The 27,619-nt window shown below is 45.0% G+C and overlaps 1 protein-coding gene across 5 annotated transcripts in view; it reads left to right on the top strand.

The window, feature by feature from the left end:
• The window catches only part of COL6A3 (collagen type VI alpha 3 chain), an 87,271-nt gene extending 62,699 nt beyond the window's left edge, over positions 1-24,572 (top strand). For all 5 annotated transcript variants that reach the window (XM_037849571.1, XM_037849570.1, XM_037849569.1 and 2 more), the window contains 13 exons: positions 110-172; positions 1,448-1,480; positions 1,566-1,602; positions 1,707-1,718; positions 1,819-2,312; positions 4,605-4,701; positions 5,332-6,030; positions 7,846-7,948; positions 10,012-10,403; positions 11,437-11,700; positions 12,837-12,935; positions 22,862-23,026; positions 23,784-24,572. In XM_037849571.1, the coding sequence (XP_037705499.1) occupies positions 110-172; positions 1,448-1,480; positions 1,566-1,602; positions 1,707-1,718; positions 1,819-2,312; positions 4,605-4,701; positions 5,332-6,030; positions 7,846-7,948; positions 10,012-10,403; positions 11,437-11,700; positions 12,837-12,935; positions 22,862-23,026; positions 23,784-23,830 (2,505 nt within the window). In that variant the 3' untranslated portion in view covers positions 23,831-24,572. The remainder of the gene's footprint in view (positions 1-109; positions 173-1,447; positions 1,481-1,565; positions 1,603-1,706; positions 1,719-1,818; positions 2,313-4,604; positions 4,702-5,331; positions 6,031-7,845; positions 7,949-10,011; positions 10,404-11,436; positions 11,701-12,836; positions 12,936-22,861; positions 23,027-23,783) is intronic.
• The last annotated feature ends 3,047 nt before the right edge of the window (positions 24,573-27,619 follow it).

The following is a 27,619-nucleotide window of genomic DNA, read 5'->3' as shown; positions in this document are numbered from 1 at the left end:
GGTGATGGGGAGATTTAGACCAGGTCACCTTGACTCTGGCTTCCCACTGCAGGAGTTGAGATTTTACATCTTCTGCCACTATTTAGCAACCCTTGCTCTGCCCCTCTAGGGAAATGCAGGACCTGCGGGGCCAGTTGGACAGAAGGGAGATCCTGGCTACCCAGGACCATCTGTAAGTACTTTCCTTCTTCCAACCAAGCCATGGGGCTTTGTGGTGTGATGCATGGCCCCTGAAAACTTTCTCCTTTCCTCATAAAGAAGGGGTGCTACATTTTTGTTGTTGTTCATTTTTTTTTAAGCACTTCCTTTCTGCTACCCACAATAGGGAAAATGATTTTGGAGTTTTAGAGTAAACAGAAACTTTTTTGAAAAGTTGCAGGTGATGCTCTGCAGCCTAGGCAGGATTGTAATTTGCCTTTATAAGTTCCTGGTATAGGTTTATTTGAGGTTGGGGTAGAGGGAAAACAAGAGAGAGCAAATTTGAATGCCTCTTTCTTGCATCTGGTAGAAGTAGTAAAATTAAGTCAGAGCACTTCCTCTGGTCTATAAAATCCTCAAGGGAGCTCCTGGTTACTGGCTGAAACCCACCAGTCTTGCAGCCACCCGGAGCCAGGAGGATATCCTCACACAGCTCTTCGACAGACTCTTGATTATGAATGCCTCGGTTTCCATATTTTAATTTCCCACTGAAATTGACGAGGTTCAGAGAAGAATGGGAAACATAACTCTGGAGATGAAAAGTCACTCTGAGAAGGAAAGGATTACGGGATCGGCTCATCGGATCCAGGGAGGAGAAGGCTGAGGCCGCTTGAGGGAGTGAGGCGCTTAGTGGGGAGTGGTTAAGCCCGTTTACCACAGAAGCCCAAGCAGGCAGAAGTGGCCTCATGAAAGGACGCCCGCTGGCCCGAGAGCCGTCTGCCTGACGTCTGGGCGGTGATGCCTTGGACGAGACGCCGAGAGCTGCTGTGGGTTTAGCCCTGGATCCCACCGGTGGTGGAACCCAGCTGAGGCACTTTAGCCGCGAAGGTGAAGGGGTGAGCTGTGTGAGTCCTCGCTGTGCCTTCTTGAACAGGATGCACGATGCAAGCAGGTGAGGGGAGGCTTTTCTCTCCAGAGAAGTGGTATTTACACTTAAGCTTAAGGGTGCGATGTATATTGATTTGCAGCGAGCTTCCAAGTTTTCAGGGTGTGGAACCATTTGCAAAACCAAATTGCTTTGCTGGTGAAATACTTTTGTTCTCCAAGGCTCCTCTTTTTTTTTTTTTTTTTTTTTGCTCTTCGGGCAGTAAAGTCAAATTTATGAGAGTCTGCCATTCTCAATGATCAAGGTTTGCTAAAGTCCCGCTGCACTTCCTCTGTCTTGTTTCTTTGGGCCGGAGGCTGTTCTTTGAAATTCCTCCCCCGGGGCCTCTGCCATGATCTCAGCCTTTCCCCCTTGCTTTTACAGGGCCACAAAGGGAACAGAGGCGACTCCGTCGATGTAAGTTGTGTATGTCCCGAGCTGAATCGTTGCCTCGTCCGCCTTTTGTCTGCTCTTGGTAGTTATTCTTTTGTTTCTTTTACAGCAATGTGCCCTTGTCCAGAGCATCAAGGACAAGTGCCGTAAGTACCTGATTTTCTGTTGTCCGTGACAAATTTACTTTTTTACATTTGAAATTTCTGCACGGTAGACGTTCCTCTCACCGTTTTCCTTCTTTCGTTTATAGCTTGCTGCTATGGTAAGTTGATCGCAGTGGTTTGATTCTCTTCTGAGGAAAGAAAAATCCCTTTTATGTAAGTAAACTGTGTCTTTGAACGTCCCCTCCCCACTTCCCCCAGGACCCCTGGAGTGTCCCGTCTTCCCGACGGAACTGGCCGTCGCTTTAGACACCTCCGAGGGGGTCACCCAAGAAACGTTTAGCAGGATGAGAGACGTGCTCTTGAGCATTGTCGGCGACCTGACCATCGCTGAGAGCAACTGCCCCCGGGGGGCCCGCGTGGCCGTGGTCACCTACAACAACGAGGTCACCACGGAGGTCCGCTTTGCCGACTCCAAGAAGAAGTCCGCTCTCTTGGACAGGATCAAGAACCTCCAGGTGGCTCTGACATCCAAGCAGCCAAGTCTGGAGACCGCCATGTCATTTGTGGCCCGAAACACATTCAAGCGAGTGAGGAATGGATTCCTGATGAGGAAAGTGGCCATTTTCTTCAGCAACAGGCCCACGAGAGCGTCCCCCCAGCTCAGAGAGGCTGTGCTAAAGCTTTCGGATGCGGGGATCATGCCCCTGTTCCTCACGAGCCAGGAGGACCGGCAGCTCATCAACGCTTTGCAGGTCTGTGCTCTGTGGGCTTGGCCGACATCTCCCATCTCCCTCTCCGTGTTGGGCTCTGGGGAGGTTCTCAGGCCCAGCCTCACTCTCTTTGGCGGCTTCAGGTCCCCTGGTTTCTGAAAGGTCCTGATGAGGCTAGTCTGACTGAGAACTTCTCTTGTCAGATTCCCAGGTGTTTTAGTTTCCTAGGCTGCTCAAAGCAGATATCATGAAACGGGTTGGCTTAAGCAATGGGATTCATTAGTTTATAGAAAATGTCTAAATCAAGGCATCATCAAAGCAATGCTTTCTTCCCAATGACCAGCTGCCGGTGATCCTTGGCTCTTCTGTCACACGATAAGGCACGTGGTAGCATCTGCTGGTTTCGTTGCTTTCAGCTTCTTGCTCCCATGGCTTTCTCTCGCCCTCTCTGTATTTATTCCATTTATAAAGGACTCCAAAGTAATAGAACTAAGATCCATCCTGTCTGAGGCGGGTCAAACTGAAGTAGCCTCACCAAAAGGTCCTACTTACAATGGGTTCACACCCATAGGATTGGATTCACTTTAAGAACTTTTCCTAGGATACATACAGCTCCAGACCACAACACCAGCCCAGCTTTATGGCTCCAGCACTAGACAGACATCAAAAGCTCCATGCTTGATTCCCACCAGGACCCTCCTTACCTGTAGAGTTTCTTGCCAGATGGTAAAGCCCTGTCTCCTTACTTGTCAGCCAGATCAAGATTCCAGCATTGGTGGACACTTCCTGTCTACTAGCAGGGGTGGTAGTATGACTTGCTTGCTCTGTTCATGAGGTCCCCAGAAGTTTGGGTCCACTCTGGCTCCTCCCTGGGGTGATGGCACATCTCAGATGGCCTCAGAGGCTTATTCTGAGCTGCTTACATGCTGTGCTTGGCATTGGATTCTCAGAACAGGTTTGGGAAGTTTATATCATTACTCTTACCTTACAGATAAGAAGATCTGGGATTATTGAGGGTGTCAAACAAGTATGAAACCTGGCCTGTCAGAGGGCCATGTGCTCTTAACACCCCACCCCACTCTGCCCCAACTAGCCCTGGAGGAGAATCTCCCAGAGCTGCCCCTGCAGGCCCTTGGGTCTCTTAGTGATGTCCTTGAAACCTCAGTGATCCCGGCACCCCCATCTGCACCACTGTGTGAACCTTTCTTCAGCCAGGCTGGAGTCCGAGGGTCAGCCTGGGGAGAAGCCAAGGACCCCTTGCCACTTGCTTAAATAAATAAATCACTCAATTGTTACAGTCAATCAATTAATATTCAGTTCTGTTCACGGACTGCAGATGATGCGTGTGGAGGAAAAGCATCTGGCCCAGTGACCAAGAGTCTGGAGGTCTTGGGTCCAGTTCTAGTTCCCCCTTTCCAGCTTTGAGCCCTTTAATATAGCATGGTCATGTCACTTCTGTGTCTCAGGTTTCTCTTCTGTAAAAGATGAGCTGGGGCGACACGCTCCCTAAGGGCTTTCTTTCCAACTTGGATATCCTGTGGGTTTGCCATCACCTGTGACAGCAAGAGGCAGCTGAGTTACTGCCGCCATCTCTCAATGTTTATTCTGCCAAACTGCAGGTCTACTTGGACCCACAGAACCCTGGACTTGGGAATCCAGTCGTAAACTTGGACCTTAAGCTCTTGGACATTTATGTGCATCTTCCCTTGTGTGGGCCGAGTGACCCAGGCCCAGATGGGCTTCTTACTGTCGTAGTTTCAACAAGATTGAAAAATCATGCAGTCAATAATTACTGATTGTATGCCAGGCACTGTGATGGGTAGGGCTTTTATAATCTATTGGAAGTGATTTGTTATTTGCTTTGTCATGAAATCTCTTTCTAGACCTGGGAGAGCAGTAAAGGGATGGAGCCGACATTTGTTAGCAGCTATTTTTACTGTTAAAATGGATGATAACACTCAAGCCCCACTTTTTGCTAGAGGACATGCCAGGCACTTTACATACATTATCTAAATTTCTCCTCCAAATGATCCTCTTAGAAAGGGACCATTATCCCCATTTTATAGCTGGGAAAACTGAGCCCCTCAGAGATTAAATAATTCTGCTTTAGGTCAAGCAGGAAGTGCAGGGGTGGAATTTGAACTCCAGCTCATCTCATCAGAACAAATTTACGTTTTTCTGTTATACTCAGCACCCCCCCCCCCCCACCACAAATGGCTCAACAACTAGAAAACATTGATCTATTGGGAATTTACTTTATTGAATTGGCTCTGTTTGTCCTTCACTGTATTCTTGACCACACTCCTCCCACACATTTCCTTCTGTCTAACCCAGATCAACAACACCGCGGTCGGACACGCGCTGGTCCTACCCGCCAGGGGAGACCTCACTGACTTCTTGAAGAATGTCCTGACTTGTCACATTTGCTTGGGTAAGGCTTTTCTCAAACAGGAAAATCTACCCAGGTGCTGCTGCAAAAAGTGAATAATTACGATCTGTGTAAAGAGTACGAGTTAAATTAAGATGAATAAAGCCTTGAGTTTAGCAGCATAAATACTGCATGCATGCTGGGAGGTGAAGCTATGGAGCTAAGAGACACAGCCTCGCCCCCAAGCCTAGCTGTGCACCCACAGCTGGGATGGAGTTTCCGTATTTAAGTGGGTCCCCCACCCCCAAAGTGGGCCTTCTCTTAGATGAGAGAATGATGCTTTTCATAAACAAAAAAGCAGAAGGTGGTCTCTGCTCAAGTTTGACCTTGGAGTCCAGAATTTAAATGTCTGGCTTTAGTGACTTTTCTAGAACACAGTTCTTCCAAAAGGGGCAAAGAACTAAAGTAGTTTTTTTTTAAATGCCAGTACTGTCATATGCAAACAAGGATTTTAGTTTGTATATTTGTTTAGTCTAATGAGTGTTAGGTGATGAAAACTAAAATATGGCAGTGAGACAGGAAGAGGTTTCTATATTCTGTGACGATTTTAATTACCTGGTGCTCCCAGTGGGGTGAGGTGTGGCACCCTCTGTGAGGGTCACAGAATAAATGAGCTGCTGTGCTGCCTCCTAGATATCTGCAACATCGACCCGTCCTGTGGCTTTGGCAGCTGGAGGCCTGCTTTCCGGGACAGGAGGGCGGCGGGCAGTGACGTCGACATCGACATGGCCTTCATCTTGGATAGCTCAGAGTCCACCACACTCTTCCAGTTCAACGAGATGAAGAAGTACATGGGATACCTGATCAGACAGCTGGACCTGAGCCCAGACCCCAAGGCCTCCCAGCACTTTGCAAGGGTGGCAGCTGTGCAGCAGGCTCCCTATGAGTCCGTGGGCAATGCCAGCGAGCCGCCCGTGAAGGTGGAATTCTCCCTGACCGACTATGGCTCCAAGGAGAAGCTGGTGGAATTCCTCAGCAGTGGAATGAAGCAGCTGCAGGGAACCAGCGCCTTGGGCAGCGCCGTGGAATACACGGTGGAGAACATCTTCGAGAGCGCGCCCAACCCGCGGGACCTGAAGATCGTGGTCCTGATGCTGACGGGCGAGCTGCAGAAGCAGCAGCTGGAGGAGGCCCGGAGAGCCATCCTGCAGGCCAAATGCAGGGGCTACTTCTTCGTGATTCTGGGCATTGGCAGGAAGGTGAACGTCAAGGAGGTGTACAGCTTCGCCAGCGAGCCGAACGACGTCTTCTTCAAACTAGTGGATAAGTCGTCGGAGCTCAACGAGGAGCCTCTGATGCGCTTTGGGCGGCTGCTGCCTTCTTTTGTCAGCAGTAAGTCCTGCCCGGGATGGAGGGATGCGGCGCATGGCTGTGTGTGAACTCACACCCTTAGCTGTCAGGGACAGGGGGCACGGGCATGGGAAAGAAACCAGCGCGCCGGTGCTGACTTGTTCCTTCGTTTAGCAAATATCTACTGAGCACATGTGCTGTGCCAGACCCTAAGGTGCTGAGACAGCAGTGAATGACACTGCTCATTCACTCATTCATTCAGCCAGATTTTGCTGGGCACCTCTTAGCTATAAGGCACTCTCAGTGTCCCTGAGAGTTTACAATCCAGGTCAGCCCACTGGTCAAGTGCACATTTATTTATACAAGATGTGATGTTCTGGCATGTCAAAGGAGAGTGCATCTGGCGGGGCGGCCAGGGATAGCTTTGCAAGGGAGTTGTGTTGTCCTGGGCTTTGCCACTGCCTCAGGTCCCACGCCTGCCACAGCAGAGTACCCCAGCCTGGGTGCCTAAAGCAGTAGGAAATTTTTGCCTCTTAATTCTTGGGGCTGGAAGTCTGAGATCAAGGTGTCAGAAGGGACCTGCCCCCTCTGAAGTCTGTGGGGACGACTCTGTTCCACACTCCTGGAGGTGGCTGGCCCTCCTGGAAGTTGTTTGGCTTCCGGCACAGTTCCATCCCTGCCTCTTTGGTCCCAAGGCCGTCTCCTCTCTCTGTCTCTGACTGTGTGTCTCTTGTCCCCTTATGAGGACACTAGTCATATTCAGGTCCAGTCTCCTCCAATGTGATGTCACTCTGACCTGCTTAATTTCATCTGTAATGACCCTATTTCCAAACAAGTTCATATTCAGAGGCACTGGGGATTAAGACTTCAACGTATCTTTTTGGGGGACACAGTTCAACCCACAGCAGCCACGGACACTCATGTTTTTGGGTGCCTCTGGGCCCTTGCCAATGCAGCTCTCCCTCCCCAGAACGCCCTCCCCCCTGGCTCTAGCAACAAACCACATTCGTCTTTAAAACCCAGCTCCAATAGCCCCTGCTCCCCGTGGATGTCCTCACTCCCAAGGCCTGCTCAGCCCGGATCTGGACCCTGTGCTTTCCACAAGCACGGCACCTCTCGTGTGGCCGGCTGGTTATTCATTTATGGGTCTGGGGTCCCTGTAGACGCTGCTCCCTGAGGAGGTGTTTGGTTCACCAGTTTACTCTCCAGAGCCTGGCATGGGTGCACAGCCCAGAGCAGGCATGGGAAAAGAGGAAAGGGGGGAGCTTTATAAAGGATAAATAAACATGTATATGCTGAAAGTTCAGTGTTCAAGGGAAAGCTGAGGTCTGTGAAAATGGTATTTATGTGTGTGAAAGCCTAGTCCACTAAAGAATTAGGGAAAAAATGTGAAGAAAAGGTCCATTAGCGAGCTTACCTAAGGGCCATTATACCTGTCTTCAGAATATTGAAACAATAAAAAATAAAAAAAGGTTTGTTATAGAAAGCATTGGAAATATATTAAAAGTGATTTGAAGATAAATTGATGCTTAAGAGCTTGGAACTTGTTCAACAGGCAACTTGATTTTTCTTCTTTTCATGTCTTCTCCCACGTGATGAATAAATATTACCTTTAACCTAATCACTCAGCTATCACCAAATAGAAGATACTGGTTTCAGATATTTAGTAGATCAGGTAACATCACACTTCATGCTTAAAATCACTGGACTTAGCTTGTGTGGCAGAATTAATACATTAATTCAACAACTATTTATGGACCGTCTATTATGTGACCCATTTAACTCATTTAGCAGATTAATTTTAATTTGTGTGTGATTCAAATGCAGTTAACATGTATTGTTCTTATTTCCCTCTAGGTGAAAATGCTTTTTACTTGTCCCCAGATATTAGGAAGCAGTGTGATTGGTTCCAAGGGGACCAACCAACAAAGAATTCTGTGAAGTTTGGTCACAAACAAGTGTAAGTGTTTATAATCATTGTCTTCAAAAATTGCAGTGCTAGGAGGGACCCAGAGGTCCTCTAACTGACCCCTTAATTTATGGGTGAGGACAAGGAGACATACAAAATATGACTCCCAAAGGTTACTTGGGTCATTCTTCTCAAACTATCTGATGTATCAGTTAGTTTTTGCTGCATGACAAACTACCCCAAACTTGGTAGCTTAAAACAACAATCATTTATTTAATTTATAATTCTGTGTGCGAGCAATTTTGGGCTGGGCTCAGCCTGGAAGCTCTTCTTGTCTCTACTGGACTCACGTATTTTGGTCAGCTGCTGGTAGGCTGTGAACTGGTTGGTCTGGGATAGTCTTGGCTGGGATGGCTCACCTGTTCTCCATGTGGCCCGTGATGTTCACAAGGAGACTGGGCAGGGCTCCACGCGCACAAGGGAGGACGTGTGCAAGGCCTCTTGGGGCTGAGGCCAGAACCAGCACACGGTTCCTTCTGCCACATTCTATTGGCCCAAACCTGTCCCAAGGCCAGCCTAGGTTCAGGAAACCAGGCTTGATGGGAGAAGCTGAAGGTCATGGGTACACAGAGAGGTGGATAATTGGGGCCATTTGTGCAAACAATCGTCCGTATCTGGGGAGAAATGACTTCGTGTAGAGTGATTAGACACATTAGACCAAAAATGGACCCCAAATCTTAGGATTATTAATGTTACAATAGCACAAGTGATGATGTGGCGAGTGTTTAGGTAACAGCAGGGGACAACACGTATGTTGTACTAGGAAGACTGATTAACAAGAGGTCCGGAGGTGGTGGCCCTGTGGGACCCACAGCGATGCTGGCTGCTGAGTGTGCTCGTCAGCCTAATGCCTGCTCCCTTGTTGGTCCAACTCCAGGAGCCGAGAGGAGGGCAGCGTGGCAGGTGACGGGCTGGCTGGGGGGAACTGAGCCCCAGCAGCACGTCAGCAATGTGTGTCCCACTGTGGCATCTGGTGGGCATGGGGCTCGGGCCTTTGTACCCAGATGAGATGTGGATTCAATTTATCCTTGAAAAATGAGTATCTGGCTTCCTGCTGGCAGACCTCCAAATGGGGAAAGAGAGCCTGGCTGTTGCTGCTACAAACCTTTCCCTCTCTCGCTCCTTGGGTCCTCCAGCTCTTGTCTTGTCCCCAGACGGAACGGTTTCACATCTCAGCATATTCAGTCAAAAATCATTATTCGGGCAGCTGCAACGCTTCTCTGGGGTCAATGATTCTGGTCCTGCTTGCTTTAGAGTCATAGGTCTTATTTTTCTAGCCTTTAATTATCCTTATTATTTATTTCTCTGGAACTTTCCCTAAACTTGGGTCACTCTTCATATCACTAAGAAATCAGAATAGAAAAAGTAACCTAGTGTTTGAAGTTTTATGATATCAACTATAAACTATACTGTAGATGGCAGGTAACATCATATAACCATAAAATAATGAATTTTCATCTAAGAGCAACATATTAAAGTGTGGGTCTCTGCTGTTATGGCTATTGAGTTTACATTGCTATTCTCTTTAGAAATTGACTATAGACAAAAAATACAGCTCCACACACCAATAAACTCTGGAGTAAAACGGTATACACTTGACTTCATAACTTTCCAGTTCAGTGTGGCATTTTGCTGATATTTTGTGGATGCTTTCTTATAATAAGAGTAGCTATTAACTTTTATTTAATTTCTGGTATATATATTTCAGTTGGTTAGTTCTTATAATTAGAACATTGTTCAACTACTATTATTTATGACTGCCTCTTTTCCTTTATTTTATAAATTGAAAACAAGGTATCAGATGTATTTATAGCATGATGTAGAGTTCATTTTTGATGATTTTATATGCTGTTCAATATCTCTTCTGTGGTACAGATCCTAAAAAGAAGGCATTTGGTATATACTGTGCTACATGTAATACATAAAAGTAGTATGAGATGCATGTATTTTGCTAAAACAGCATGTTTCACGTAACTCACGGCGTCATGTCCATCTAGCTTAGATAGCAGGCAAAAGACCATAGTGACGGAGGTAATATAAATTTGTTTTGACAGAAATGTTCCGAATAATGCCACTTCCAAGCCTACACCCAAACCAGTGACCACGACGAAGCCAGTGACCACAACAAAGCCAGTGACCCCAACCACAAAACCAGTGACCACAACCACAAAACCAGTGACCATAACCACAAAACCAGTGGTCATCGTAAATCAGCCATCGGCGAAGCCTGCCGTCGCAAAGCTCGTGGCTGCCAAGCCTGAGGCCACCAAGCCCGAGGCCACCAAGACGGACACTGTCAAACCAGTGGCTGCGAAACCTGTGCCAGCGAAGCCTGTGGTGGCGAAGCCAGCAGCTGCAAAACCAGCCACCCCCGTGAAACCCTCCGCCACCAGGCCCGAGGCCACCAAGTCACAGGCAGCTAAACCGGCCGCCGTCAAGCCCGTAGGTGAGAACATCTTGGACGGAGCTGCATGACTTTGCATCGTCTTCTACTGCCTCAAGGGGTGTCCCTCGGAGCCTGTTTGTAAAGCACTGGAGCACTGGATATCCTTTTCTGGAAATCCAGTTGTCTTAGGCTCAGTGGATGAGGTTCTAAGTGGACATAGGGTTTGAGTTCTCATCTAGGGAATGAGAGAGCATGAAAGAGAAAGCCAGCTGGCAGCACACGGCAAAGCTTGTGTTTCCATTCTTGGGTTCAGGGGCCCGATGTGCAAACTCCATCCCTGTAGCATGCCACCCACAGAAAGAGATCCCAAAGTGTCTGCTCAGGCAATATCTGGGTGTCTTGGTTTAGCAAAGTGAAAAGTCAGAACCTGGTTGAATCAGCTCCTCCCCAAGACTGAGCCAAGTCCTAGCACTGACATGAGACAGATGCCTTCCAGACCGAATTAGATACGAGGGGTCAGTGAGTTTAATGCAACTCAAAGTATGTTATTTTATTTTCCCCTTAAAGGTGGTAACAGAAGGTATTTTAGTGTATGGCAAGCTGTGCAGAAAGGTGAGGACACACATATGTGCTTGTGAAAAGAGGGAAAATGTCTTTATATTATGAATGGAAAGATATTAGAGATTCTTTTAAAATTATTTCATATCATGCTCTAAAGTATTGTGACATCTTAAATTACGGGACTCATTTTGAATGGAACACTTAACTTCAGATCACATGCTGGGCCTTGCATTTGCAAAGTATCTCCTCAATAGAAGAGATTTTCAAAGGGAAAAAATATGGTGACTTTGTCCTTGCTGATGAATAATTAGATTTTTAATTACCATGAATACACATTTCAGGTATGTTATTAAATCATAAGAATAGTTTCTCTCAGGAACTTGAACAAGAAATCAGTTCTTTGCCTCATCTAAATTTCAGAGCATCAACTGTGCACTGGCATATCTCCTCCAGGTTGTATCTCTTGCCTATGTGCTGCAGTCATTTAGAATTTTATTTTTATCCATTCTCCATCCTCTGATTTGTCCTCCAGTGAGGGGGCCCCGAGAGGTGCAGGTGTCTGACATCACAGAGAACAGTGCCAAACTCCACTGGGAGAGACCCGAGCCCCCGAGTCCCTACTTCTACCATCTCACCGTCACCTCGGCCCACGACCAGTCCCCGGTTCTGAAGCACAACCTCACGGGCACGGACCGCGTCATCGGGGGGCTGCTCGCCGGGCAGACGTATCACGTGGCGGTGGTCTGCTACCTGAGATCCCAAGTCAGGGCCACCTACCAAGGAAGCTTCACTACAAGTACGTACACAGACCGGTTTGCCAAAATCCAGCCTCTGATTTCCACATTGAAGATCAAATGGAACATAAAGGGAGCAATTCTTATTTACGAATCTATTCTGAAATAGCAACAAGATTTAAACCAATTCCTGGATGCTTTGGTTGCACCCCAACTTTATAAATCGGCAGAATAGAAAGTGTGATTCCACGTGGAAGGCTGCCCTGCCCTTGAGGTCCTGGGCTACCTTGTGGGGGAGGTGCAGCCCCTTTCCCCACAGTACTGGGAAAGGTGTCCTTGTCAGCTGTCTCGGGCTCTCCTCTGCCCACCACCCCTTCCATGTTTCGGAAGCAGATTTCCATATTTAGTGAGTGGAAAACACCACTGATGGGCACTGCCTTCTTGGGGAGTAAGCAAGGAGTCCAGCAAGCCTTCCCACCCCAGGGTTTGAAGCCCAGGGGCCCTGAGCCTTCAACACCACTGCAGAAAGGAATATGTGTCGTCTGCAACTTGGATCCATCTGTTAACAAACAAACTAAGAAACTCTCTGAGTTTCCCAGCCCTGGTCCCCCCACGTCCTGGCTCTGTCCTCTGCTGTCTGCTCCCCCTTCCCCAACTCCTCTGCTTCACTGGAGGCCCCTTCTGGAGCCCTTCCAGACTTTCTTAATTACTCATGGCCCCTTCTCTCTTCTATGTAAGTTCTTCTGGATTCTGCCTCCCTGTTCTCCTTGACCCCACTGCTCCTGGGATGTGGAGGGGAGGCGAACACCCTCTTCTTTTTTGGCCAGTGGGATTCAGATCAAGGGACTTTGCTGAGTAGAGGGAACTCCAACAGTCCCCATGGATTATGCCCCTAGAGACAGGAGTCCAAGATGCCCATCCAACCCCAGGGTTCTAGTGCCTTGCATGGCAGCAGTAGAGGCTATGTAGGAGATGAGAGGATTTTGTTCAGAGAGTTTCTTAGTTTGTTAACAGATGGATCCAAGTTGCAGACGACACACATGTAGTTGAAAGAAGGCACTTCTCAGGTCTCCGTTTCAATGGCCCACCCTTATATAAAACGTTGGTCATGAAAGACAAGCTTGCATCAATTGCTAGGGATTCTTAAGTCCATCTGTTTTTGATTTACACCCTAGCTGCTTATATTTTTCTTTTATAGAGAAAACTCAGCTTCCACCTCCACAACTAGCAAGATCAGCTTCTAGTTCAACCATCAATCTAATGGTGAACACCGAGCCTTTGGCTGGTCCTATAACAGGTGAGTTGTGAAAATATTAGGTCTGTTAATGGCACCAAAAGAAATATTTTTCAAAATATTATCCAACCTTTGAAGTCTTGATTCTGGGTCATCTGAGTTGTAATTCCCAGGCCAGGCTTGACTTCCGTGGGGAAAGTCCCCGGTCAGCCCTGTGCAGCCCAACCTGCTCTTACTCGGCGCATTCTCAGAGGTAAATGGTAACTTGCTTTGCCTGTCCCCAGGTTCTCAGGGAAATTGGATGGGACCAGCAATTCGTGTATCCATTAGTCATTTCCCTTAGGCCTCGTATTGGGACTGGAGTTGATTTGTGGTCTGCGATGCTGAAAAGTGTAGGGTTTCATCCCCGTAGTAATTGACTGTAATAAACAGCTGCTTAGATGCACACCAGACAGCCCAGATTGGAACCCATCACACACACTTTGGAATGTGACCCATGGGATGTTCTGGTCCTCATTCCCTAAACACATATCCTGGCTTCGTCTGTATTCCCACCATCTTATGTGCCTGACCCAGAGAGAGTCTGTGCCCATTTCAGATTAAATCAGTGAGAATTTAGGTGTGATACAGGAATGGAGGCTGTTATTCACCGTGGTTCTGGGACAAGTGCAACTCTGATAGAGACCTTCATTTAGTCCTTCATTCAGCAGAACTGAAGCTCAAACTGTTCATCCATGAGAAGCTGGTTATTTAAGTAGTTGAGATGTTTTGTTTGAGAGTGTTCAGCACAAGATGTTAGTACTTACCTGGTTTCCTAATGCTGCTGTTATGCAAAATACCAGAAATGGATTGGCTTTTATAAAGGGGGTTTGGTTACACAGTTACAGTCTTAAGGCCATAAAGTGTCCAAGGAAAGGCATCAACAATCACTGGAGAAAGGCCATTGGCATCCAGAAAACTTCTGTTAGCTGGGAAGGCACGTGGCTGGTATCTGCTTCGGAGTTCTGGTTTCAAAATTATTAGGGGCAAAGTTAAGCAAGGAGTGGGATAGCTTATACACAGATTTCTCTAAGCTGCAGCTGCGAGCTCTTTCTGCCTGAGCTCTTATATTGGACTTCAGTTACTACATCAAAGACCCATGCTGAATGGGTGGGGCCACATTTCCATGGAAACATTCAATCAAGAGGTCACACCCTTACCAAAGCTGTCACTCACAATTGGGTGGGTCACATCTCCATGGAAACAGCCTAATCCAAAGATTCCAACCTAATCAACACTAGTAAGTCAGCCCCCACAAGATTGCATTAAAGAACATGGCATTTGGGGAGACATAATTCATCCAAACCGGCATAGTACTTATGTCAAGGAAAGAAATTACATTAGATTTAGTTATATGGTTTTATAGACCCCAAAGCAAAAAAGTTTCCTCTCGCTATTGGAGTAATTTATTATTTTTTGTGTGAATTGGCCACAAATAGTAGGAAGAAAGCATATCTCTTTATTATGTTTACTTCTAAAATTGACAGTGATCAAGGCATTTGTTGAGTGCCTCCTAGATTTAAAAGCAGATATGCCCTTTCAAGATGTATTGCATTATAAGAAAGCCAAAGCACATCAATTTTGAGCTATCGGGCACGTCTTCCTCATTTTATTCTCCCCACCATCAGTTTTTTTTAAAAATGTTTATTCCTACCATTTCTGTAGAGTCTGCACCCTATTTCTTCTGTGTTTATATAAAATTAGGTGATTCTAAGTATTTTCTGACTCTACAGTCCCATCTCTTTGGGACTACTGGTGTGTAGAGCTCACCTGATGCTTCCAAATATTTCTAAAGCGAATGCTTCACTCCTTTGATGGATTTCCTTTGAAAATAGAACATAACAGAAATGTCTGTATGTCTATAGATTTGTGAGTATATATATGGCTGCCATCCCCTGGTGGGGCCACAACTTGGCTGACATTCGGCATCCAGAGTTACTAGAAAGCAGGTGAGCAAGTCAAAGCGGGGATAGGAAATGGTTATACACATAGATGTTATCATAAGGGCAAATAAAGAATGACTTGTAGAACTGAAAAAGTCTTGAAATAGTTTTCTTCCAGAAACAAGGTTAGGAATTCCTCTATTATAGAGGCAGTCATGTGTTTTTCAAACTCTTCTAGGCTTCCCAATGGAAAGATTGACAAAAACAGAAAATTCTCTATTCTAGATATAATTTATAGGAATGATTCAGAAATTTGTGGTAGATTGCATAATCAAGTTGTAACTTCTTAAGGATTGTATAAAAAGATTTTATAAAAACTCTGAATGTTATGATTTTCAACTCAAATTTTAAAATGTGGATATGGAGTGAGGGTTGGGGGTACAGAATGCTAAAGTCTCACTCATTTAATTTCTGCTTGTAAGTAGTTTTCTGCCTCCCACATTAAGGGACCATGGAGAAGCTTTATCCCCCTCCACTGCTGGTACCCTGTGGCTTCTGACCTCCAGCCCATTCCTGAATTACCACACTCAGGCTTCCCCAATATGGTGCTTAAGCTCGGAGAGGAGGTACAAAGAACATACTAGAATTTCCCCAAAGCTATAAGTCAGCTGGGATTCAACCCTAATTTCAGAGTCGTTAAAATCTGTGTATAAGCTTTCCCACTCCTTGCTTAACTTTGCCCCTAATAAAGAATGGGAAATGCAAAATTCCCAGCAAACTTGGTGCTTCCTTGGGAGAAACTCAGAGTAAACTAGGCAGCAAAATTTGGGTATGTTTCTGGTTCTCTTATGTGTGGTCTGGAAGGAAAAAGAATGTATACACAGTGTTTCATTAATATAAACAACCCAATCTTTTAACAAGAATCTGGTTGGGCTGCTTTTTTTTTTTTTTTTTTTTTAAATATTGAGTCACAAGGTTCACAATTAAGAAGGTGTTTTCAATTCAGACTTTCGCATTTAGGATTCCTCCATCTGGATGATAAGAGGAAAGAGTTTTGGAAAATAAGGCTCATGTTTATCTCAAGCCTACAAATAATTTGATACAGATAAATCTTAAACCTTTCTCTTTCATGCTGTTTGGAACATAACCCCCCAGTCCTGGACTCACATTTTCTTGCACCATTTCACATGTGTGTGCATGCCGTGTGTGCACGTAAATCTGTGTGACTTTCCCGCTCAGTGATACAGGTCAGTGCAAAGATACAAATCACTGCCCAGTTGTTTCTTAAGAATGAGGTCTGCATAATTGATCTCTGCCACCCACATGTAACAAAGCAGTGCTTTTTCTGGAGAAGGTGCTTAATACATAGTTTCTGAACAAGGACTATATGTAGGTGTTCACATATAACTGCCACGCTCAAGAGCCCTTTTTGAACTAAGTTAATTGGATATTTACTTTAGAGTGCTTAAAATTCAAAATGGATAAACAGGATTAGGAGATGAATGCATCCCCTACCCGCACCCCTGGTACACTACCCCATCCATAATGGACATAGAAAATTTTCCCCAGAGAGGGCATTTTAATAATTTTTGTATTTTTGGAGATAGAGAAATGACAACTAATCATTGTAAAACAACTTTTTAGACATATGGTTACTGCATTCTCACTCAATAATTGCAGCTATATTTGCATCTAAAGACCAACTACCACAAAATGTATTATTTTTCCATAGATGTATTTTCTAGACAATTCAGGCAAAAGTAAATTTTTAAACTAGCTTTTATATAGTAGGTGGAATCTTATGGACATGTGTGCATTTTAATTCCTCTTACTTTCTACATCACCAATTAATTAGACGAGAGGTTTATGCTTACAGAGATGTGTCCCTTTTCTAGTATTGAAGGTTATATACCTTTCCTTGCTTTCTTACCTCTGTAAATACAAGATTTCACCAGGTTTTGACTCTCTGAGGGAACTGTATTTTGTCAGTTTACCCCTTTGGGTTTAAAGAACGTGGTGACCAGTGTTTGAACCTAAGCAAGAATGTGAGGGCAAAACCCTATGCAATATCAAGTTCCAAGTCCTAGTCCTGTCTCATGCAGGGGAAGACGAGGTGATGAGTTTTAATACTTGAGGTTTCATTTACTTATATTAACATTTTCCCATTTCAAAATTCACATTTCACAGATCCTTGTTCATCAGGCATTTGGCACAGGCCCACAAGGCAAGGACTGTCTAGTTAAGGAATTCTTTATCCCCAAAACTAATTCTGCCCCATTTTGTTTGGGGCCAGTGTGTGGCCGTAGACCCATAGCTTTGAGGAAAGGGCTGATTGCCTGAGCAAGCAGAGGAGAGCATTTCTAACCATGCAGGAGTCCAGACTCTGCAGTATTCCGTGATTCAAGTTCAGGCCATCAAGACTTACATTTTTCTCAACAAAAGGAAATAAGATAAAAGCTCACAAAAAAGTCCCACTCCACTTTTGGCTGTCTTCAGCATGGAAAAGAATCACACCCCAGCCGCTTTTCTATGATACATTTGCTGTCTATAAATGGCAGCTAGCAGTAAGTTTTCACTGATTATCAAAACCTTAAAAAGTGTTGACTGGGCTAGGTGTTTTTGTAGCGTGCTGTTACTATCTCGGTTTTAAGAGTGCTGTGTATTTGCTATAAATTTAGTTTCAGCTTTTTGTTACCTCCCTTCATTTAATTTTAGGCTAAGGAAGCCCTATTAAAATGCATATTATTACTAAAGCTGAGACTCTTCAAAGTTTCTAAACAAATCTAACTCAGAATACTTACCTTTTACTTTTTACAAAATGGATCCTAAATTATTGGCTTATCCCTATGTGTTGAAGAAGAGTTCTAATTCACAAAAGAGCCAGCATAATTAGCAGAATGTAGAGCAGTCTTTTTCACTTATTTTAGAAATTAGCAATCTGTAGAACTGGCCATATCACTTTATATAAGCAGACATTACTGGGTCAGTTATACATACATAACTGTCATCTCCAAAGGAAATCAGCTCATCATCATATTACTTATTTTATTGATTCTAAGACGCATAGTTTTCCCTATTTTAATATCTCCGAAATTGAATGTGACTTACAACTGGTGATTATTGACAATGTTTTTTCTTACCTAATGGAACATAAAATAACAGTGCATCATAAAAGCAAGATGTCTTCAATTTGATGAAATACAGCATTTGGTTGGCCATGCTCCATTGTGAGTCTCTATCAGTGGTTAGCACAAAATGATGTAATAGGGAAAGACTTGACTTTAGGTTCATAATAATTTAAAGAATTAACTCAGCCCCACAGGTTGAAGTACATTAAATAGCTACAAATATTTGCTCTCCTTGAGTACGGAGAAATAGCCATCTTCAAGGCTGTCTGTTTATCGTTGTGTGAGAATGTATCTGTGTCAGCTGCAATGTTTTGGTTACAAAGATTCTCAAAGGCTATTTGACATTTTTTTCACTGTGAAGTATAATAGTTTTTAAAAAATAAGTCTATTAGTCATAATCTGGACAAGCAAAGGGTCCAAAACTTAACCACAATTACATTTAAAATAAAGTGAAAAAATATAAAAAGCTTCCTTGGTAACTTTTGAGCCAACCAAATGTTCAAAACATGGATGCAGGAAGGCACTTTTCTTTAGGCAAATTATACTTACTTTAAAAATTTGGAAGCTTTTTATATCATGTCAACAATGTCTGCTCTGAAGGCCATTAAACATTCTTCTTGTTTGGAAACCATTAAACCGATGAGAAACATATTTACATTGCAGCATAAACACTTTCCACCAGCCCCCTTTTTTGCTCAAGGAAGCACTCAGATGGCCAGAACTGGCTGGTTTGGAAAATGTCACAGCTGATGGCTTTAATCATGCTTTTAAACCCTACAGAACACTCAAAGAAGAAAAAGGCAAGATCTTCCAATTCAGAATGTTTTATGTTTCACAAAGTAATAGTTTTTTCCTGGTTATAAAATTAATAGGTATTCATTGTGAATAATTCAGAACATACAGAAAAACATAAGAAAATGTGACTTCCATCATCACAGTGTGGATGCCCATTGATGACTGCATTGAAGCCCAATGGCCCAATGCATATCCTTCTTGACCTTTTCCGTGACTGTCACTTGTAGGTGCGTGCACGCGAGTGCACAAACATTTCTTTCTTACAGAAATGGACTGTGTTCTTCCAGGGCCTTCCAACCCATCGCTGCTGATCTAGGAGGCTCTAGTGGGCCCTTGTGGCTTCTGTGAACACGTGGGATTCCAAGAACAGGGTTTTATCCAGACCTTACATTTGCATTAGTTTCCTTTTTGCATTTGGATGCTCTGAAGCTCAATGGCCAATAGTGAGGACGGTTCACCAGGTGTTGCTGTAGACGGTCATCTGAATCAGGCAGCCCTTCAAGTCTCCTTTAAGATGAAATGTGTTTGCATTTCTGTGAATTATACTCCCAGGCAAAAGTGAACCAGGAAAGGTTATTGAAAATTTTCACCCCCTCTTGTCTTTTAGGCTCCTGTTATGTTCTCAATATAAGGAGAAAAGTAATGAATATGCAGCGAAAGATTCCTCTTTTATCAAAGAGAAGACTCCAGGCTCCCTCCAGGGCTGTGTCTGAAGGGGCTCATTTTAGAGGGAAAACATGAACCATTGCTGTGTCCAAAGCTCGTTCCTGGGAAAAACCCAGAGGACGGTCAATGAGGTTCGAGCATCCCCTCTTTGGACGGCAGGACGGTTTGATTTATTTTTGGCCTTCAAACAGCTTAGGAGAGTCCAGGGTAGATAGAGGGTTGCAGAAGTCAAGATGAAATGGAGTTTAAAAATTATACGGCCTCTGAAGGACATAAAAGTTCTCATTTTCATGCTTTAAGCCTGGAGAATCTGGCTTTTGTCTTTGAATAGTGTGTGGCTCTTATTAATATTTTTCTCTTGGTTTTCCAGACACAGTTATCCACAGTAACAATGTCCTTCTGTTCCATTAGTAAACCTTACAGAGTCTCAGCAGTGACTCCTCTGGAATAAAGGATACAAAATGCTAGAGCAATAGTTTGGTACTGGAAAGTTGAGGGGAAAATAAAAAGAAGCCTGAAAAAGAAACCAGGGGAGCTGAGTGTCCTCCCACAGGGTGACCCACAAGCCAGGTTTTCTTGGGTCCGGGCAGAAGCACCGTGTCTGGGTCAAAAGAGCTTGCAGAGTTGGAACTAAGTGGCTAAAGACAGGCAGCCAGGACCAAAGTACACTCAGAACAAATAAAACCGAACAAAGATGGTCCGTTCGGTGAATGCTCTGGATAGGAGAGGGGACGAGGCAGTCATTTAGCCAGCACCCCATGCTAACTGGAAAACTCACCGGTAAACGAGCAATATGTTTTGGTGATGAAATGATCTTGCCTCACTCAATTCCTCCCTTACTTCCTTGAAAGCCCAGAATTTTCCTTCAATTCTTGGCACATTTGAAGGGAAGATGGTTGTTTTCATAAATTGTCCTCAGTGCACTGTGGCCTCATGTTCTCGTTTGCTAATGCTGCCGGAATGCAAACCACCAGAGATGGATTGGCTTTTACAAAAGGGGGTTTATTTGGTTACACAGTCTTAAGGCCATAAAGTGTCCAAGGTAACACATCAGCAATCCGGTACCTTCACTGGAGGATGGCCAATGGTGTCCGGAAAACCTCTGTTAGCTGGGAAGGCACGTGGCTGGAGTCTGCTCCAGAGTTCTGGTTTCACAATGGCTTTCTCCCAGGATGTTCCACTCTAGGCTGCAGTTCCTCAAAAATGTCACTCTTAGTTGCAGTTGGGATATTTGTCTTCTCTCAGCTTCTCTGGAGCAAGGGTCTGCTTTCAACGGCCGTCTTCAAACTGTCTCTCATCTGCAGCTCCTGTGCTTTCTTCAAAGTGTCCCTCTTGGCTGTAGCTCCTCTTCAACATGTCACTCACAGCTGCACTGAGTTCCCTCTGCCCATAAGCTCATTTATATGGCTCCACTGATCAAGGCCCACCCTGAATGGGTGGGGCCACGCCTCCATGGAAATATCTCATCAGAGTTATCACCTACAGTTGGGCGGGGTGCATTTCCACAGAAACACTCAAAGAATTACAATCTAATCAACACGCTGATACCTCTGCCCACACAAGATTACATCAAAGATAACGGCATTTGGGGGGACATAATACATTCAGACTGGCACACTTCATCAGACCTTTGAAGGCTTGTGGTAGTGCTGTTGGCCCTTCTGGAACTCTGAGAGGATCTGCACCCAGGAGATGATGAAATCGTGGAGGCACTGGCCTTCACCTTGGGTGACAGCAACTGAGAACATTGTAGACAAATTCTGAGTCCTCGATTCTCTGACACCATTCAGTCTTGTCTGCAATGGTTGACCCAAGCTCTGGTTCTTACCTCAAAGGTGACATCTGTCAGAGCTGTAGGGGCTCACCACCTCTGCAGTTCCGAGCACCTGGTGGAGCTGAAGATAAAGGCTAACTGGAAGCCGCAGTCCTTTTGTGGGAAGGCAGGATGATTCCTGCATGTTTCCTGCTCATGTAAACATATATCATTGTCAGTGCCAGGGAGTGTTTTTTTTTTTTTTTAATTCATTTTTATTGAGATATATTCACATACCATGCAGTCATACAAAACAAAGCATACATTCAGTTGTTTACAGTACCATTATATAGTTGTGCATTCACCACCAAAATTAATTTTTGACATTTTCATTACCACACACACAAAAAATAATAAGAATAAAAATTAAAGTGAAAAAGAACAATTAAAGTAAAAAAAAAACACTGGTTGCCTTGTTTCTTTTCCTTCCCCCATTTTTCTACTCATCCATCCGTACACTGGACAAAGGGGAGTGTGGTCTATATGGCTTTCCCAATCACATTGTCACCCCTCATAAGCTACATTTTTATACAATCATCTTTGAGATTCATGGGTTCTGGGTTGTAGTTTGATAGTTGCAGGTATTTACTGCTAGCTATTCCAATTCATTAGAACCTAAAAAGGGTTGTCTATATTGTGCGTCAGAGTGCCCACCAGAGTGACCTCTTGGCTCCTTTTGCAATCTCTCTGCCACTGAAGTTTATTTAATTTCCTTTCACATCCCTCTTTTGGTCAAGAAGATGTTCTCTGTCCTATGATGCTGGGAGTGCCAGGGAGTTTTGTTGGAAGGTTTGTGTTTTTCCAGCTTTCAAGTAACAGTTGACATCAGTGTTCTCCCTTCCCAGCATATCCTGAGGATTACCAGAAAACCTCATAAGCAGAACAAACACAAGTCTTACTCCATGTGAACCTAAACTTTTCTCTCCAGGCAGTGAGGGTCTGTAGATCTTACTTTGCAGCTGGGCTCCATCAAAAGTGTGCATTTAAAATATGAACTTCCTTAACTGGAAAAAGAATGCTCCTCTTTCTTCAAAATAGCTTTGCCATGTGATGTTTTAGCCTTTGTGAATTTTATATGAGTGTTAGTACTTGTTACTTGCTTGTTTAATTTGGCAAGCCTCACAGGCTACACACGCACAGACACTCCTATAGGAGTTGTCTTCTCCACTTTTACTTTTATTTTCAATCTGCTTGGCTTGTAGCGACTATGCAAGCCTTATTTGTTAATTATATCCTGACAAGATTTAATTGCCATTTGCCAAGGAGTATAAAACTCCAAGACTTTAAAATTCAGCTTCTTCTCTGGGATTTAGCACTAAAGGACTTAGCAGGCAAGTGCCCCGATGATTGGAAAGAGGGAAAACTTAGATCATTTCCTTTTTATTGTCCAATAATGACAGCAAATATTTGTGTTACAATCGGCAGTTTATGAAGTCCTCTCATTGTATGATTGTACTTATTCCCCACAAAGCCGTAGTGGTTAATATATCCATTGGACAGGGAGGACACTGAGGCCGAGGGAGGCCGAGAGACAGTTCCCCTCTCGAGACCCTCTTCTCTTTCCCCTCTACATCAGCACTGTGATCAGACCGTCACCCCCTAACACCGGAAGCAGAGTAACGCACAAGTTCTCATTAATGTTCTTTTCTCGCCTCGTAATTAAAGATATATGTAAGCTTTCAAAAGAAGAAGGGACTTGCCGAGACTTTATTTTGAAGTGGTACTATGATCCGGAGACCAAAAGCTGTGCAAGGTTCTGGTATGGAGGCTGTGGTGGAAACAAAAACAGATTTAATTCACAGGAAGAATGTGAACAGGTTTGCATTTCCGGTAAGTGGTCATTCTTTTGTGTTTATGACTTGCAAATTAGCTAAGAGATCCAGGTCAATAATTCACCTTTTAAAAAAATTTGAATTACGATGGTTATGATTATTCTATGAGGAAGTTAAATTGTCTCCTCAGATATGGAAGATGTTCAAATAGAGCACATGAAATTCATTTGATGAATCATTACTTTGTTTCCTAAAAACATATTTGTATACTTTTATTTTTGCTGATGAAGAAACACATGGCAGACAACTTGTCGCTCTTGGGAAGTGTTGTTAAGTCTTGGTTAGTCACAAAACATTGTGCCAAACATAATTATTAGGAAAATAATACAGTGAACATTTATAGATAACACCAAAGGCAAATAACCATCATATATTCATCTTTAAATAATTTTGCTTCTTATAAATAATGTTTGTACTGGGACCATCCAATATCTCCATTATGTTGGCCAACTCAAATGGTAAGCAAATAAAAACAACTTTATTTGTGAGCTTGGGCTAGCACCAGAATAAGGAGAGTTCAGTTTGCCTAAACGCCCAATAGATGAAGTTGGGTGAAAGAATGGACTCAGATTGCATAGAGAGCCGCCAGCTCCCAGCCCTGCAAGTGATGGGAACCATTGGCGGTATTTGCATGGGACAGTAGATTGGCCATGAAAACCAGAGGCAGTGCAATAATTTTCATGATAAACTCATGTCCTTGTCAGTCCGTAATGTGACTTTTTCCTCCCCTCTTCTCTTCCTGCCCCTCCACTAAGGCTCAGTACTTGTCAACCCTGGAGTCATCAGTGCGATAGAAACCTAAGGACGGCTGCCAGCCACACATACCTCTTAAAGAAGAAGGAGTCAGCCATTCCCAACTCATCCGTGTAGAACCCAGCATACATTACCTTGCACTGTACCATTTCCTGCTTTGATTGACACTCGAACTTGGGAGATCTCCTGCTGCATGACTTATCAATATGGTGCTAAATGTGTCTGTGGACCCCCCGCTGTTTGTCTCCAGGCAGTTATATTGTATACTTGGAACGTTGTGTAATCGTTATCCACTGCTGGTGTTTATGTGAACATTTCTATAAATTCAGATTCCCTCTGGAGTTTCGTTTCATGCCTGTTTCAGGCAAATGTAAGGTCTAGAAAGTAACCTGAAATTCCACAGCTTCTCTCTGTGCTTTAGCTTGGCTCATTTTCCTCCTTCTTGATTAAGCACGGCGTTAGATGAGCAGCCTGTGTAGGATGGATAAACAAAAATCCAACTTCTTTTATTTTTTTTCCATTTCTTGGATTAGATTTCGAGCTAATTTTCTGCTTTTAAAGCTTGTAACATATGATCTAGTTAGAAGGAAGCAAAGTCTCTTAATCTGTTTGCACTGTTGGGACCAATGCCTTAATTAAAGAATTTTTAAAAAGCCGTAATACCGAATATTTTTGGCATTCCTCTAATGTGTGTTGTTATTTTGTTGGGGAGGGGGGTGTTTAATTTTAATTTTAAAATTTTTAGGAAATTTATACAAAGAAACTTTTTAATAAAGTATATTGAAAGTGTTGTGGGTTTTGTCTTCTTGGCTGTCTTGTTTCCATAACAACGGTTGTCAGAACCACCCCTTGACCGGGGACGTTGGACCCATCTTGGCCCATGGTCTGGGGCCCCATCCTTTTGGGTCCAGTGGAGGGGGACGAGAGAGCTCCATTAGTCTGCACTCACGGGGCCCTGACGGTGCAGGTCCTGGGCCTGTGGATTCAGCCCCCACATGCTCCCACGTCCCTTGGCTGAGAGGACCATGCTGCCATTGAATCCTGGTTTGCAGAGCCAGAATGGCTTTCCATCCCCTCCTCTGTTCTGGTTGGACCCCAGAGCCCTGGCCTCCTTCCCTGTCCTCCTCTTTAATGTGAGGCTCTCTCTGGGGTTCACCTTGCCCCACCCACCACAGCTGAGCAACGAGATGCCGTTTCCCCAGACCCAAGCCACCTGCCCCCTCTGGAGTCTCAAAGACAAGGCATAGCTTTTTCTTTTTCTGAAAGACCTTTTGTTCCTGTTTTTGGAAATAACACCAAGAAGAGAAGATTATATATTTAGGTGGCAACTGGATTCCACTTAGGAAAGAAACTGACTTTGAAAAATATATACACTGACAGATGCTTATGGTGGAGATGCAAGATCTAGGGTGCAGGTAGAAGTGTTGACTGTGAGATTGGGGGATGACTTTGTCAGCTCATCCATTGGGAGGGAGAGAGGAGGAGAGTGAGTGTGTAGATACAGGGAGATGAGGGGCAGCTGTGAGATACAAAGACACACCTGGTCATAGTCACCCAGATTCTTTGGAGAAATTTCCAAATTTTCAGACTGCTCCAAGTGAGTGCAACTCTAGAAATTAGTGAGAGAACTGAGCTCTGAGCTCCGTCAATGTGGGGGCGAATCTGGACCACAGGGAGAAGTGGAAGGATGCTGTGGGCAGACGGGCCACTGCTGGGAATGTGCTGGAATCTTGGTGAAGACTTGGGACTTCATGATGCGTGATGGTGGGGATCTGCTTCCACTGCAGCTCTTTGGGACTGGGAAGGCTGAACACTGGGGTGGCTGCAGGGAAAGTGCAAAGCTTTGGGGACTCCTCGCCGGTTCTCACAGTCAGGCTGCCCTGGACGTCCTCTGCTCCCACGGTCTTCGGAGGCCCCTGGCAATCCTCTCTCCATCACAAACCGTCCCTTCCTTCCATAGGCCCCTTCTGCCCTCTAGGCCATGCTGACACCCCCCACCGACTTAGAAGGCCTCCCCTTCTCAGCATGAGGCCAACCTAGTGGACCCACAGAGTCCAGTGATGGCCATGAATGCCCTTCAGAAACCCATTTGTCCTGGGTGGGAAATGCATGTCCTGGAACTTTCTTGAAGTTCCCCGGACCCACAGGAGCAGCCTCTTGTCTTGGTACATACATATATCCGCACACATCCCTCAGGCTGCTCACACTAAGTTCCTCACATTGGAACAAAGACCTGTTTGTACTGGGGCTAAGGAGGGGGACCATCACTGAATTGGTAGGGGGTAGATATAAAACATGACACAATCGCAGCTTTTCCAATACCTGGAGCGTGCTTTGGTGCTCCACCACTAACTGCCAGGTTGCAGCACCACCAAAGAGACCTTGGCCAAATTCCCTTACTTCTTAGTCACCTTGGTTATTAGAGCTAACTCTTTTGGGCCTTAAGGCTAGGTCCTGGTCATTGTAGAACTTACATCTCAGACCCTCTTCAAAGCCCTTCTGCTCTTAACCCAGTGCAGGCTGGCTTCGTGGCTCTGGATGGAGTTGGGGGCGGGAGGAAGGGGTTGGCTTGCTCTCCTGCACCTTCTTCTTTTTAATCTAGGCCTGTGGGGGTATGTACTGGTACTCCTTACTGGATTCCAGAGATAAGGTCTGAGTTCCATTCTGTTGGCTGCTGCTGATGCTTTCACCTTGACCAGCCCTTGGCTCGTCTCTCACCTTGACCAGCCCTTGGCTCGTCTCTCACCTTGACCTGCCCTTGGGTGCCCTCTCACCTTGACCTGTCCTTGGCTCTCCATCTGTGACAGGTTTCCACATGCTGACTCTCTCGTGGGCATAGATTGGTTTTCTGGAGGAATCTGTGGGGACCCAGCTTGGGCAATCTGGGTTTGGTAACCTCTTTCTCCCATCCTGAACCTCCTGTTGGGGAGTCCACCCTACAAACTCTTGGTGCTGGGTCCCTCATCCAGTAGACCACCTTCTTGAGGTAAAGCATAAGCAAGCTGGCTCAAGCCCAGCCCTCCTGTGGGTCATGTAACCCGCAGGAAACCTACACACTCTTGCATGCTGACTGGCATCTCTCTTTCGGCTCAACCAGGGCACTCCTTCTGCAGTCCCAGTGTCAGGCAACTTCCGGTCAAGAGCTAGTCTCCAGGCCCTGACTTGGAGGTATGGGAAGGAATGATTCAGAAACCCCTAACTTTGAGTGTTTCTCTTAGGGCCTCATCGGGCCTTGGCTTCAGGGAAGGGACTCACCTGACTGACTCTCCCAGCATCCATGGGGAAGTGAGTCCCTCTTTCCCATGGGGAGGTAATGGAAGAGGATGGCCTCTTTTCACAAACTCTGTGTGCCTCAAAATGACCATTTCCCCCTGGTCCTCCTATATCAGCTGTGGTTGTGGGGTGCTCAGTGCAGTGTGCCCTGGTGATCGGCTCTGGGGAAACAAGATCCAGCCAGGGTCCAACACCTGCATCTCACAGGAGCTTGCAGAATACTGAGCTCTGAGTTGAATCCCTTAGTGGGGGGCTGAACCCTGCATTTTCCCCAGTGATCCCCCCTGTTGATTTTTCCACTATGCCCATAAAATGAGCATCACAACCAGGTGTTCTTTTGCATTTCTGCAGAAGCAACCCCTAAGACTAAGGATTTGAGTGCAAGTAGTTTATTTGGGAGGTGAAGGAAACCACTGAGCAACTGAGTCAGGGGAGGAATAGCAATTAAGAGTCATGCAGTCAGCTGTCCTTGTGAGTACCTGAAGCTTCACCCCACAGGTAAACTTGGGGAGCCGCCATGGCCCACTTACCACAGCGGACGTACCCAATCAGAGTTGAGAGGGAG

The sequence above is a fragment of the Choloepus didactylus genome, chromosome 9 (genome assembly GCF_015220235.1).
Source record: "Choloepus didactylus isolate mChoDid1 chromosome 9, mChoDid1.pri, whole genome shotgun sequence".
Lineage (NCBI taxonomy): Eukaryota > Metazoa > Chordata > Mammalia > Pilosa > Megalonychidae > Choloepus > Choloepus didactylus.
The sequence above is the reverse complement of the archived record's forward strand: the minus strand, read 5'-3'. Positions and strand labels throughout refer to the sequence as shown.